The sequence below is a fragment of the Protopterus annectens genome, chromosome 5.part0 (genome assembly GCF_019279795.1).
Source record: "Protopterus annectens isolate FY-2018-M chromosome 5.part0, PAN1.0, whole genome shotgun sequence".
In the NCBI taxonomy this organism is placed as follows: Eukaryota; Metazoa; Chordata; order Ceratodontiformes; family Protopteridae; genus Protopterus; species Protopterus annectens.
The window spans coordinates 1,477,193,822-1,477,209,604 of NC_056735.1; the positions used below are offsets into that span (position 1 = coordinate 1,477,193,822).

The 15,783-nt window shown below is 41.1% G+C and overlaps 1 protein-coding gene across 2 annotated transcripts in view; it reads right to left on the bottom strand.

Moving 5' to 3' along the window:
* FARP1 (FERM, ARH/RhoGEF and pleckstrin domain protein 1) overlaps positions 1-15,783 on the bottom strand; it is a 2,534,157-nt gene that overhangs the window by 690,338 nt on the left and 1,828,036 nt on the right. For both annotated transcript variants that reach the window (XM_044071307.1, XM_044071308.1), the window contains one exon: positions 10,997-11,207. In XM_044071307.1, coding sequence (XP_043927242.1) covers positions 10,997-11,207 — 211 coding nt within the window. The remainder of the gene's footprint in view (positions 1-10,996; positions 11,208-15,783) is intronic.

The following is a 15,783-nucleotide window of genomic DNA, read 5'->3' on the forward strand; positions in this document are numbered from 1 at the left end:
CAGTGGAAAAGAAAAGTACTTATATTAATTGCAAGAGGAGCACCAATAGTGACAGAAGAGGAAAAAAGATAATAATCATAGATTTGTAGTACTAACAGGCTGCCTGCAGGGGAGAAGTTACACTGACATATACCAGTTTTATATTCCACCTAAAACTGCTACAACACAGCTTAAGAAAATTCTGGGAGAAATAATCAACTTCCACCAGGGAATATTACTTCTAAGTGGGGACTGGAATTTGATTTGCAGCAGTGAAGATGTGTCTTGGGATCCCAAAGGGAAACATAACAAAGGAGAGAAGATTTTTTTGAAGAAATTTATGAAAATATTGGCAGTACTAAGAGTTAGGAGTGAATTTACATGTAAAACACAACAGCAAAGGAAGACAAGGAAGGAAAAAAACAAACAAAGTTATCTTTAGAAGGCTCAGTAGCTGAACCAACAAAGCAAATGACTTACAGACTAAATTCATGACAGCGTTCAGACTGGTAGCAGGAAAGTTCTGAGGAGTAGGCACACATTTGTCACGTACGTACCTCACACAATGGATGCAGGGCATATTGCCTGACCTACGGCACCCAGAAGGCATAAAGACTTTGGTATGCTTGCCAGACATTTGGCTATTCTCGCCAGGCTATCCCTTCTGTAAAGAATACTGCAACACTGATAAGGAAGAACATCAATATATCATATTTTGGTCAAAGTGTTTGATATTACATATGTATGTTTCTACAAGAATTTTAGCTACTAATAATCTGTTGGATTAAGGATTGTTAAACAGATGCAAGCAAAGAGTAATTAACGATACATATTTGGTTGGTATCTATAGTGTCAAGAAATCCATTACAGGCCCACATTTGTTTGTGTTTCCCATGTCTCCCCACTAATAATGCAATGTGACAGTAGTGATAAATAACACAGGTTTACTTTATTCAGAACCCTTTTCTGGGTAACATATTTATTTATTTACTTAACGTTTGTTAACTGGGAAAGTCCTACTTGGAACTAAGCCAGTTTTCAGAGGAGGCCTGGGGAGAACCGCTCCAGATACATGTCATTGTAATTATTCTGGAAGAATGAAATGGAGCTAAAATTTAACAAGTAGGTTATGATGCTCTTAAGTAAAAAGTGCTGCAACATTAGTAGTGAAACTGCAGCGTTTCCTGTTTTTACTGTGGATTATGGGAAACATCATGCACTAATCCACTTAAATGTGGAATGTATTTAAAAAAGGCATGAAGTACACTGACACTTAAAACCACCTCCCTCATGTCATACTTTTTTAACACAATGTTTTGTCTTTTATGCAGTCCCTCCCTGAAAACTGTGCTAACTCAGAGACACTAAGTTCGCAATCCACTTGGAATACGTATACCAGGAGGGCACCCAGCTGCACTATGAGACATAAATTATACAGCTTACACAAAATGGACCTGCGTGTACATGGTAGCTTGCATACTGTTTCTCAGAGATGCAAGCTTGGAATTTACAGTTGCTAAGGAACCATTCTTATTAGTCAAATTTCCTTGAACTGCTGCTAAACTCAATTTAGTAGCGATCCACATATATGAATCACACACAACTCCTATTACGACCTCATGAACAGTCACTGCCATCTACAGAGTTTACTACGAGAGAACAGAAATAGATTGCCAGGCCTATGCATACGTCTGTGTGTGCGCGCGCGCGTGCACACACACACACACACACACACACACACACACACACGCACACACGCACACACACACACCTATGGACAAATGAGAAGTTACCAGTCCACCTACCACACCTTTAGAATATGGGAGGAAACTACCGCACTCAGAAAAAAACAATGCTAACACAGGAGAACATGCACACGCTGTTGAGAAGGCACCACAGTCAAAATCAGAAATGGAAAATCTCTTGCTGTGAGATGACAATGTTCCCCATAGCTTCACTGTACAACCCATCCAGTTAATATGCTTTTAGACAAATCTCTTATGATAAACAAACAATTACCTCAGGACGAACAGGTTCATAACTCAGTTAATTCCTTGGCAATAGAATAAAATATCTAAGCAAATTTGAGAACCATATTCCATTATTTAAGATGATTGTCCAATCTTTATTGCCTAAAAGTCATAATATTTCTAAGGGATGTTCAGAAAAAAGGTATTAAAGTACAAAGATCAAGCCTGGTTATACCCATGATTCAAAATAAGGCAAATAATCAATATGCTATGGGTCTAATACACTAGTCTCTCCTTCAGGAAACATACAGTTGTGTAAAATCTTACCGTAATAGTAGATGTCATTCTCTTTACTGCTGCAGTACGCTTTACCCAAGGGATCTCCTGCCAAGGAAAGACCAAAGTCCGGGCCATATACCAAAGCCTTTAGCACTTATAAGCACTGTACGTCACACTTATGCCCCCCGCATGTGGCGTAGAGCATAAGGTGATGCACACCTTCAGAAATGAAAAAGCCCTAAGAGGAAAAGAATGTCCTTAGGGAGAAAACAATATGTGTATCCAGGAGGGTAAGAAACTACAGGTCAAGAGCTAAAACAGGGCATAGCAGGGAGGGAGTGAATACTGCCACAGTGAAAAGAAGGACATCTACTGTTACGGTAAGAGTTTACACCACTCATCTATGTCCTTCCGTATCACTGCTGCAGTATTCTTTACCTAAGGGAGAGTACAAGAACTCAAGAGGCAACCTGGGAGGAGGAAGGTACAGTACAGCCCTTTACAAACCCATGCAAGATAAGTCTGGCAAAGCCTGCCCTAGTCCTGGAAATGACATCCAATTTGTAATGCTCATAGAAAGTATGAATAGAGGACCAAGCAGCAGCCTCAAGGATGGAACTAGTATCCAAACCTTTGAAAACAAAACACCAGAGAAGGCAACTGCCCTAGTGGAATGCTCCATTACCAATGAATAAAGACATTTTCCATGAAAAGAATAACCAAAATGAAATGGCCTTAGAAATCCAGTTAGAGATGATTTGTTTAGAACCACCAGGCCCAAAGTCCTGGGATAAAAAGAAATAAAAAGCTGTTTAGATTTGCAAATAACTTTAGTTTTATCCAAATAATATCTGAACTGTCTATACAAATCCAAGGTGTAAAGAACCTTATCACTGGCAGACTGGGGAGAAGGAAAAAAGGAAGGAAGATGAATACACTAAGGGACAACTCACTAACCACCTTGGACATAAAAGAAGGATTAGTACGAAGAGACACCCTGTCTCTGCTAAAAACTAAGAAAGGAGGAATAGCCATGATAGCCTGAAGTTTAGTCACCCTCTCGGCTGAAGTGACAGCCAAAAAGAGAACAGTCTTCAAAGTACAATGTTGTAAAGAAGCTGAAAAAGCAGTCTCAAAAGTTGCCTGAGTCAATTTTTCTAGTACAAAACTGAGGTCCCAGGAAGGCAGAACATATTTCCTGGGAGGCCTGATATGAAGGACACCTTTAAGAAATTGCTTGACCTCAAATGTAGAGGCTAGGGGAGGATTCAAGGGCAGTCAAGCAGAAACTGCTGACAAGTGAGCTTTAAACAAAGAATACACCAACACAGCATGAATTAGATCATACAGATAAGAGAGGAACCTCCACAGATAGGGGATCCTGATGGCAAGAGGGACACCAGACAGAAAATCTCTTCCATTTGAGCATATATGATTTCCTGGTAGGGGGGCTTCCTGGCCTCCTGTTGAACCCAAACTACGTCTTCAGAAAAATGATGTCCAAAAGGGATCGAAACTCTATCACCCACACTGTCAGCTTAAGACTGGACAAGTGAGGATGGATGAGAGGCCCCTTGTCTTGTGTGAGAAGATCCATTTGGTGAGGTAACTTGTGATGACTGCCCCTCTTCTTCTGAGAAAGAAGGGGGGCCATTGTTGTGTGGGCCAAAATGTAGTCACCAGCAAGATTTTGGAAGAGTCCTGCCTGATGTTGTGCAGGACCTGCAGTAATAGGGAAAGCAGGGGCATACAAAAACATCCCCTTCCAAGTGAAAGACAGGGCATCCACTTTCCAAACAACAGGACATAGGGACTCTGGAACAGAACAGAGCTAGTTGCCTGTTCAGAGAGGAGGCAAAAAGATCTACTTGAGAATTACCCCCACTAACGGATAATGTCTAGGAACACATATCGGTGAAGCTTGTGTGCTGGACCTGCTCAAGAAGTCTGCCACTAGTTTGTGCTCTGAAGTAATGTAAACTGCCTGAAGAGTCATTTGATACTGGACAGCCTACCATACCTGAAGAGATAGCCTGCAAAGAAAATAGGACTTTGTATCCCCCTGATTGTTGACATACCACATCACTGCGGTATTGTTTGTGAATACTTTGAGGGGCCCAGAATAAAAGAGGGAATGAAAGTCTTGCAAAGCCAGAAACAGTGCCCTCATCTCCTTTATGTTGATGTTGTATAACCTCTGATGAGGAGGCCAGAGACCCTGAACCTTTAGGGGGCCAAAGGAGGCACTTCAGCCCCTGTCTGAAGTGTCTGTACAGAGCTAATGGCAAACTTGAGATCCTGAAGCAGAGAGACTGGTTAAGGAGCTAGACGGGGAAAGATCTGAATACCGCAAACCCCACAAAAAGCAATGACAGGAGCTAGGCATTTGGTGAATACCCTCTGTACAGAAGACAGGTCAAAGGGCAAAGTAATGAACTGAAAATGCAAGGAAGAGTCAGAGAAACACAACAATTTCCTGAAAAGAGGATGGATGAGGATGTGAAGATATGCATCCTTGAGATCCAGAGATGCCAGAAAGGCCTGGGGTAGCAGAAGAGGAAATAATGCCTGCAGAGATAACATCTGAAAAGAAGGAATTTTGAGGGGTGTTCAGCCGGGAATGATCCAAAATTGGTCTTCATGTACCCTCCATTTGTGGGACCAAAAACATGCTGGAATAAAACCTCTTCCCCACTTGGGTAGGAGGCACAGCATGAATGGTCACCTGAGCCAGAAGAGAGTGAAGAACCTCAGGGAAACAACAGAGCTGTTCCTAAGGAGGCTGAGGAATTCGTGCAAATGCAGGAAGGGACTTCCAAACCATGAAATATCCCTGAGTGATTATGGACACAAACCAAGTGTCAGAAGTGACTCAAAGCCAATCTGGAAGAGAGAGACAGATGGAGGGGCAAGGGAAAGAAAAATAAAACTGTCAAATAGAACCTGGCTTCTCTTGGAAACCAGGCTTCCGGAAGGCAGGAGTCTGAGTAGACTTAACAGGAGGCACACACCTAGAACCCTTCTTGCCCTTAGGAGGAGGGCAAGATTGCCTAAGAACAAATGCAGACTTAGAGGGATAAATCCTTGAAATCTGGGAACAGGAGAAACAAAAATATGTTTCAGCTCTTGTAAGGTCTTGCCCTTGTCCTGGACAGGCTTGAACAGTTCAGCAACAGTACATCTAAAAGGATTTTTAATATCCAAAGAAGCATCCAAAAGTTTGGCCTTAATGCCATCAGGCAAAGCCTGAAGATGAAGCACTAAACCAACCCAGGAAGAGGCATCAGCTGCATCATTACTGCACTTGATAGAGTGGTGTGCAACTTGAGAAGTACAGCCCAGCAGGGAAAGGGCCGAAGACTTCTCCTCAGAGTCAGGAAGGTCAGAAACCACCTTAGGAACCTGAAAAAGGACAGCCAAGACATACCTGGTCATATGAGTCTGGTAGTTGATGGCCTTAAAGGATAAAGTGGCAGCAGTGTAAACTTTCTTGCCCAGCTGTTCCATAACCCCAATATCCTTATCAGAAGGCAACAGCTTGGTAGAGGGCAATAACTTGGATGGCTTGTCAGAGGAAACTGACAACACAGAATGGTCAGCAGAAGGGCTTTTATAAAGACATTTGCACTTTTCAGGCACTTTATAAAATCTATCTGGTTTCTTAGGTGCAGGTGGCTGACATCCAGGCATCACAGACGCTGCCAAGAAAGTATCCAAAAAGGAAGCCAGATCAGAAGGAACAGCAGATGGCTTAGGAGAGTTTATTTGCAGGAGCTCATAATATCTTTTCTGAATCTCAGAAACTTGAGAACAATCCCACTTAAAATAATCCATCATAGGGGCAATGGTATCCCTAAAGCAGAGTTCCTCCATGTGGAATTTGGACTTATGGAGTCCTCCTTCTCCTCATCCTCTGAACCATAGTCCAAGGGGGAAGGGATTTGATAAGACTAAGCCAAAGCTTATTCACCCGAGTCCAGGTCCTCTTCCGATGAATCCAATTCCTTAGGCCTCTTTAGTGGACTGGAAGACCAGGGAAGAGCAGGAACCGAGACTCCTTGAGGAGGTGTCAAGGTCATCACAACATTAAATAAACCCTGAGGGAAATCCTGCTATTCACATTGGGGATCCTTAACAACAGGGAAAATATGTTTTGTATTTTGTTTCTTTTTATGCAGGATGTCCGCTTGAAACACCCTCAGAGGGGCAGCCCCTGGCAAGACTCAATAATGGTTGTAGGAATCTCCTCCCTAACTAAGATCTGAGGAATCCCACCTCAGTCTTTTGGATTTAACCATCCAAGGTTCCCCCTCAACATCAGGTACAAATGTTTAAAAAGGCTCTGAGGATATGTGAGAAGCTGAATCCATGCCTGCCTCTAATAGGTTTGCAGCAGAGGAATCTAAAGCAACCATGAGACAGTCCTCCGGGCTTCAACCAGCCTTGATAGAGACGTCCAGTGAAGGCTGGATAGCAGCCGGGTCAGACCTAACTTTTTTGGACTTCTTGGCAGACAGCTGGCCCTCAGGACAGGAGGATTCTGCCATAGCACCTGAGCCAACAACATAAGATGTTGGTTCTACAGGTAGATGGACAGGGAGGAGAGATGACTATGCAGAGTCTTGGGGACAAAAGTTTGGTAGATAGAATACTGTGTATGATCATGGGAAGCACCCAAAGCGAAGAGACACTGGTCGTGGTGGTCTTTATGGGAAATCTGCCTCCCACACTGAAATTTTCTGTCTGGATAACATGAACCACAATAAGCATTAAAAAAAAAAAGAACAGAAGAAACCTCAGTGGGGCACTTATCTGAAAGTGCAGCTTGGTAACCAGCACAGTGGAAGGGCATTCAGACTGATGTTCAACAATGGCAATCAGACTGCTGGCAAAGAAGTTCTAGGTGTGCGTGTCTGTACAACTCCTTTATGCCCTACGCTGTGCATGGGGAGCACTTGTGAGACAAACAACACCTATAAGTGCTAATGGCTTTGGTATACTGGCCAGATGTTGTGCTATCCTTGGCAGGAGGCCCCTCAGATAAAGAATATTACAACAGTGATATGGAAGGACATCTACTGTGATGTGCCTCAACTGCATGTAGAAACAAAACTCATTACCACCCTGCTCTATCCTTTAGAGATGTAAAATCTAGGCAACTTACAGATATTAAGAACCTGTGGACAAACATCCCCAAATGTGCCACAGCGAGATTATGCTCATTAAGCAGAATGATCATCATACTAACACCAGCATTCCCATGATGCAAATATCACTAACAGTGAGATGATGATCCTCATATGTTAGTTCTGCTGGACTTGTACTGCATACTAAAGTCTGACACCCAAATCCTTGTACAACCCCTACATTTCAAAACGGAGCACATCCAAATATTCTGCAATGGTTAAATGAAATGCCCAAAAACAAACAAAGGAAAAGTTAGAAATAAATAAATAAATAAAATAAACAGACATGGATGCCATGATCACAGACAATCTAGCCAATGACCAATATTAACATTGCTACAACTGCTAGGAAGGAGGACCACTTTAAGAAGAAGAAGCATCTGTTCTTTGAAGGCAACAGGATTTTCTGTTGACCTAATTGTTGGCAATTTTCACTACTGTCTGACATTAGAGAAAATGCACAATATTACCCCAAGGACTTGTACATGCATATGTGCATGTGCTAAAATGCAGTAAGTCTGCATAAGTGCAGGGGGGTTCTTGGCAATGCATGTATCTTAGCTCTTCTACAGCATGCACCACCCATCTCTGCAGGTGTCAGTCATGCAGTGAGTAAGGATGACAACCCCTCCCAAATGTGCTGGACCACTCACTCTTATGCTCTTCAGCCAGCTCTTCCAGTGCCAGGGGTTGCTGGTCAGTCCTGGATCATCTGGGTCATAGTCAGAGCTGTAGCCACAATACCTCACAAATCCAGCTGCTAGGTAAGACTGCTTCTGAACTAAGTGATCATGATGACAACAACAATCCCAAAAGCCTGGAAAAGCAAAGCAAAATATCTACAGATGTCAAGCAAAGACTGGACTATCACACATTGGATTTAAAAAAAAAAAAAATTCAAGCCAAGCAAGATAGTACACTGTAATCCTGCAAAAATTAACCTGCAAATCCACAAGGAACAACAGAAATGCAGCAGTATGCAGAAAAAAAACTAAATATGCAAAATTCAACAAAAAATGAACAGACTATGCAACACTGTACACTGTCATTAACTACAGTGTTCTTGCTGTTAATCACACATTATTTTTTTTTAAATTCTGCAAATACTATACCATTCACTTTCTTACTTATCTAGGAATGAATGTCATGTTTCCCTGCTTCTCAGGACCTTAATATTTTTTTCAAGTAACCAACAGAAAATTTCCTAGGTGTTCTAAACCACGTAGCGGTACTTCTTTGTGAGACCATTTGTGTCACACACTAATCTCTTTCTGGAAGGGTACAGCAGGTATACATCAGGAACTAACTGATGGTGGTAAGGGATGTGCAGCTGTCTCTAATTTATGAAGGACAATTCAGGTATCTATAACATAAAGGGCATCATTAAGTTGGCCTAAGCTTTCAGCTAAGGATGATGACATGGTACTGTCACTTCAAACGGATATGTGAACTACATGAACATGACTGCTACTGTTTTTAATGTGTGACAGACATGACAGCACAGTGTAAGATGCTGACAAGTGATTTAAGTCCTCCAGATGTGTGTAAAAATCAAAAATAAAGTGGAGCAATTTTGTTTTTCCAAATATACATATTATAGCTCTGTTTTTCTTTTGCTATAGAATCACATGGACTCTGCTTTCTAACATATGGGATTCTTTAAACTTTTTCCTTTGTAAAGTATTTTCTCTATTTTGTCAGCTGAACACACACACACACACACACACACACACACACGTGCAAAACTAAGTAGAAGAGCTCCTGAAAATTTTAAAAACTTCTGTGAATTTCAAGGAATTTGGAGTTGCATAACCCAGGAACAAAGAAAGACCCCAGATAAGCTAAATCTTCTTCCAGGTAGATCAATAACACCCCTATCAAATTTGTCTAAGTGTGATGCTGTGATTACTCTTGTCTGATTATAAAAAAAGTCAACATGTGCATGAACAAGATAATGCACATGACTAGGTGAGCCCTTTCAATAAATGGCCTTGTACACATAGCATACCATTAAATAAAGCACTTCTCTTCAGGATGTACTTGCCTGTGTATGCATAATGTGAAAATCTACACAAGAAACACACTGCTTGCAGTGAAATGACACTTTCACTGCAGGAAGGCTTTACGTTTCAAGGTACCAAACATTTTGAAATTAAGTATAAACCTAATAAAACTATTTTTCAAAATACAAAGCAAAGGGAAAATATTAATTCATATCATTTAAACTAATGATATTAATACTTCAGAATGCTGCTTATGTACATGCCATACCTCTCAACTGTCCAGATTTTTGCCTCACATTTGTGGTCTGTTCCTCTTAAAATTTGTGGTCTTCTGGCAAATCACTGAGGATTGAAGTCACTAAATAATGACATACATTTCAGTTTCAGACTACATATCCCTCAGAAAATGCATATTATTTCAAATCTTCCCCCCCATTACTTTAGGCTTTTTCCAGATTTCTTGTACTAAGAGGTTGAGAGGTATGGCACATGCTGATTTCTGAAACTCCCTTTGTCTGCTAGGAAACAGCTATCAGAAGTATCTTCCTGCAAAGACTGACGTCACTATTCTAACAACTTATGACATATGCAACATCCTCATCAATGAAGGCAGCTGAACCATCTTCCTCTAGTTCCTCCTCTAACTGAATACATCCTCCAGGAAACTTGTTTCTAGGTAAGGGTGAAGAATTTACTGCGGTAGGATTCCCAAACACTAATGGATGACTGAAAGGGTTAATTATATCTGAATCTGAATCGCTAGAATCCGTTCCACTACTTGTGGAACCTTCCAGCATCTGGACGGCACCCATAAGGTCCATGTCACCACCTGTATAATACCTGTGAGATGATGGGCTGGATTTTGAATGGCTGGGTGAAGGTATACCATTTCTCACCACTTTATTCTGTGTGGGGGCCACCCTTACTTTTTCTGATTTGCAGATGTTTTGTCTTCTGTACTCACTCATAGGGGTTGAACATATTTGACTAAGAATAAAAGGGTCTGTTTCTGAATGATTCCGATTATTCTGTAGCCTCTGAATATGTATCCTGTCTAAATGAGGGGAACACCTTCCACAGCTGCTGTTGTCCTCATCTTCCCCTTTAGACTCATAACTAATGTCATAACCATTCTCTTTAATAAAACCTTGAGATTTCCTTTCATACACACTAATGTTGGGGCTGGGCCCTTTACTGTTAAGTGACAACTGAACAGCTAGGGGGCTACGGTTACCGGAGTCTCTAAAAAGTTCATCAACCAAAGAACTATGCTTTGGCATTCTAGGAGTACCCCCAGCATAAAAAGATAAATTTGCTGGGTCATCATCAATATATTCTTCAGTGATCTGGAGGGAAATCTTTTTATGGAAAGGGGAGTTCCTATACCTAATCTGGTTGAGATTTTCATCTCGCTCAAGAATGTAGGTACCACTAGTCAAATCATCCTCATATTTGTCATTTGTTTGAGACTGTGACCTGGTTATGCGCCCCTTGGTAAGGTCATACTCGCTATCTATATCACTGCAGTCAATGTAAGGAATGGAGGTGCTGCTTCCATGAGCAGCCCTGGAAGCTGAACCTGTGCTCCGCTGTTCCATTTGAGGTCTACTCTGTTGCTTCAGTTCCTTCATGGTTCCATCCACTAGGTCCTTCTTGTCCTCTTTAGGGCTCCTCTTTGGAGAAGGTGTTCTGCTCTGTCCAACATCTTCATTGGATACTTTGAGTTCCTTTGCTGCATGAGAAGGCGTTGTGGAAGAATCAGGCTTGTCTCCAAAAGTAAAACTAGCACTCTAAAATAAAGAAAATGATTTAGAATTGTGCAAAGTTACAAAATTCTCTTACCACTGGTAAAAAAAAAAAAAGTTATCAATCATCACACAGGACAAGAACAGTTTTAACAGAAGGGCACAACAGTGGAACACATCAGCCTACTGTGCAACTATCAACAGAACACAAACAGTTAAAATGCTATGCAAATGCTTAATATGGTTTTGCTATGAAACCTCAAAAATAATATTAAGTATACCATTTTGGAACAGATATTATGGTTCTTTATTTGCCTAACCAGGCTGCACTACTAAACTTCTCTGAAAATCATAGATACATAGTGGTTTGCTAAGGATCTTACACCACCACCTTAAAATATGTGAACTGCAGAACCTAACACAGTTAGAACTCTCAGCACTTTCTCAATGTTTTACAGCTTAGCTGTAGTTCAGAGACTTATCTTTTGCACTGCAGTCTGCAGTGCCCTCAAATTTGAAATGTATTTTCCTCCTGTTCATTTGTAAAATACATTTCCTCACTCTTTGCTACATCCCTTGTAAAAAAACATCGACTACTGCCAGTATCAGGTAACTTGAAGCGTTTGAGTGACAGCAGTGTAGGCATACAATGAGGATGCATCAACAGGCTTTAATAGATGCATCACAGCATATGCTTGGAAACGGGGACATGTTCATTTGAATCTATAGGCACATTCCCATGCCATCCCTATGGTTATATCATCACAGGATGTAGCCAATTTACTTCAGATAATGCTTAGTACACAGTTTATGAGACTTTTTATTAAAAAGATGATCCAAACAAATAAGGAATAATACAGGGGGATGAATAGCACCACTTAATCCATCATATGCTATGATGTACATACGAACTGCATCAAACACCAAGAAAATCATTTAAAAACTCACCTCTGAAACATTTATAATTTTAATTTGTAATTCACAAAATGGTACTGAAAAAAATATACTGGTATATTTTGTGAGTTTAGCTCACATGCAAGCTTGTATTTATTACCTGGAAATAATTTTACTGGACATTCTTATTGAGGTCTAGGGTAACTGACTTCAGAATAATATGAAAGTCAGCTTCTAGGGACATACCATCACCTTCCAATACTGTAACATAGTGACGAGTACTTCTAAAACTAAACGTATCTTCCTTCACTCAGCCATAACACTCCAGCACAGAGCTATCTACAGTTATCACAGTAAAGTAAAATCAGTGAGAATCTCAGTGAAGACATCCATTCTGTTCATGTTCAAGGAAAAGTTGCTGTGTAGCCACTGGAAAGTAAACAATATACACCTGAGTAGAAAGCATCACTATTTTGGAGTAATCGTGGTCACCCATGAACAGGGTGTTGTTCTAATGTGAAGGTTACCTGGCTTAGGATGAGGACAAGGATATTTAGCCACCATGTCAGAAGGCAGGGCCAACAAAGTGCAAATGGTTTAGGGGATCCAAGATAAACTCACTCCCAAGGCACTGGTGCATGCATCAAATACCAGACACACAGAATGTAGTTACACTGGAAAGGAGAGAAAGACAGCAAAATAAAGACAATAGTCTTGCTGGAGACTACAAAATGGTTTTGTCTATTGTCTCAGCAGAGTCTCAACAGCAACTACTTTAAATTTTGTCCCTAAAAAATACAGCCCTGAGGAACAAGAAAGCGGATTCACTCTCTTGCACTCTATAAAGAGCTAAGTAATAGACTAAAGCACTACACCTACCATTAGGATAGCTGTAGTTGGTGTCAAACCGTCAATGGTCTGGATCCCTTCTTGGTGAGTTCCTACTTGCTGTGTGTTCGCTGTGGTCTAAGCCCTAGGGTGGAGATCTCAAGGGGAGATGTAGCTGGTGTCAGGCCATCAAATGCCTATGTCTTTTGTCGTGGGTCATTTGATGTCATTTGTCTCCTATTGGTGGACTCCCTGGGTATAATTGTGCCTGCTCTCTGCACGAGACTACAGCTGACTAATGCAGCACTCATCTGCCTCAACACCAATAAAGAATGTGATATGAAGAAACAGCCCCCTGAGATTTTTTTGATTCCACTGCTTTTAATGGGTTCCTATTGCGTGATCGAAAATTGTAAATTGTAAACGGCAAACACGTATTGAGCGAACTCAATTGGTCGAAACGTCGCGCGCGTAACACAGAAATCGCCGTAGGGAATATTTTCCCTTTACTTCAATGCAGTGCAATCTCGAAGTAGGAATATTTAAGTAGTAGGGGGGGGGCGCAGTGTTTAGGTAAGTATAGTTTTTTATTTATTTATTTTTATTATATTTTCGAAATCTCAAACATCGCTCATATGGTGTTCGATGTTTGAAACTTTCGAAAATATAATATAGACCCCTTTAACTTCTTCACCCTCCTACAGAGGTTTATATGATGGCAGTGGACCCACTATATGATGGAAGGAACAAGTTCATTACAGTGTTTCATGTACTGTGAATTGTGACAGCTTCTATGTTCATGGAATGAACCTCCTCTCCCAATTAAACTTATTCCATAAAGCCACACCTTCAGGTAGGAACCAATAAATTACAACAGGGGAATCAGGGAATCAAGTGCCCAGATAGCCAGCAGGCCTTGATCTTGTTCACCAAGCCTAAGAACGTACGTGCTTCTAGATCACTCAGTCTTACTCTTATCCGACCCATTCTGTAAAGTGACATGTAGAGCTGCTGAATGCAAGTTATATACCAGACAGACAATGTAAATCTTAGGACTCAAGAGAAGTGGACAGGTATATGATGACAAGTGACAAGGTCACTACTACCAGACAGTTACAGAACTCACCACTGGATTTACTTCTGTTCAATTTTATTGTGATATGCATCACACAAGAGTAATATGGTCAGTCCGCAAAATGACAACACTATAATTGGACTGGCGGTGATTAGCAATGGAGAAGTCACTCAACAATATGACAAGAGCTGGTTACAGTGCAGTCAAGCAGGTAACAGTTGGGGCTCAATACAAGAAAGTACAATTTTCAATAGCGATAAAAGGAAAAATGCATGTTAGGAGGAACATCCTAACGGATAACACGGAGGGGGGGAGGGGGAGACATACCAAAGGGGAGACATACCAAAAGAATAAATTCTTAAAATATCAGCTGATGTGTGAGAGGACTTAGGTTCATCCTTTTCGCCAGTCAGGACCTAGCATATCACATTGGAAGTTTCCATGCCTAGGGATAGCAAAGTGCCTGTGATGACATATGCCATGGGATCATCCATTACTAACAGTTCAAAAAATAGATATGGGAAAACCAGATATACTAGTCCATGAAAAGAAGACAAAAGTGGCACTGATCATTCGAACTTGTACACATAGTGACTACTGTGTCTTACGCATGCAGAGACACAAAGTCATAAAATACCAGGATTTGCAGGCAGAAACGAGGGTAATGTGGAAGAAAGATACCCAGACAGTTCCAGTAGTAGTAGTAGGAGCAATGGGCCTTATACAAAAGAATTTACAATCATACTTAGATATGTTACCAATGAGCCGCGGTGGTGCAGCGTTTAGAATTGTCGCCTCACAGCAAGAGGTTCTCCCGTTCAATTCTCAGCTGGAGTGCCTTTTGTGTGGAGTCTGCATGTCCTCCCCGCGGTCAAGTGACATTAAAGACATGCAGGTAGGTGCAAGCGTGAATGGGCGTGCCTTCGTTGAAGGTTGGGCGTCGGGCTGGCAACTCAGCACCGTAAAACTCCACTGCCAATCATGAGCGGACCGGAGTTCCGCTGTTGCGACCCCTAACCGGGAAAAGCCGAAAGTCAAGTCAAATGTTACCAATACTTGTAACTCTATATGAATTGCAGGAGGAGTCATTACTGGGCATATTGTGGGTGCTGCAAAGAGCACTTCTGGCTAACATCAAAGATTGAAACAATACTGATTTCATGAACTTTAATCATACTTGGACTTAGGAATGAGGCCCACTTCTGTCCCAGTATTAGAAATCCAAAAGACTTGGAGAAATTAAAAACAGTAACTATATAAGCTAGCTCGTCTCTTGCTACTTTCAGATCACACTTTATCCATTATCGAGCACATTCATACAAATCAAGGAACCATGAAGATTTATCCCCCCCAACACTACTAAACAGAAATATACTTGTACCTACTTGCTCAACCTACCCTACAGGTGACTGCAATGACAGTAGCTGGATGGTTGGAAAGGCCTCCGGCCTGCAGACATATGACAGGAGGAAATTTAAGACTTTTTCATGAGGGTCCACTCACAGATCACTTGATACAGAAATAATGCATCTGTTTTATGTAATAGTAAAGACCTTCCTTGACAGTCTCTATGGTTATGTAGAATCCTAAATAGTAAGTCATCAAAGTGGAATGAGCCAGAGTACTGCATTAGAAAAGTTAAGTTTGAGTTCTGGAATACAATAAAGTCACAAGTGGTCTAACTTCTATAATCACACTCCAGCCTACAAAGTTTGCAGAAAAGGAGCAAAGTAAACCAGTGATTAAAACACCATCTGTTGCAATATGTCATTGCAAAGCAAACACTGCAGGAAGTTACACCAAAAAGGAGAATGTTTTGAGTGC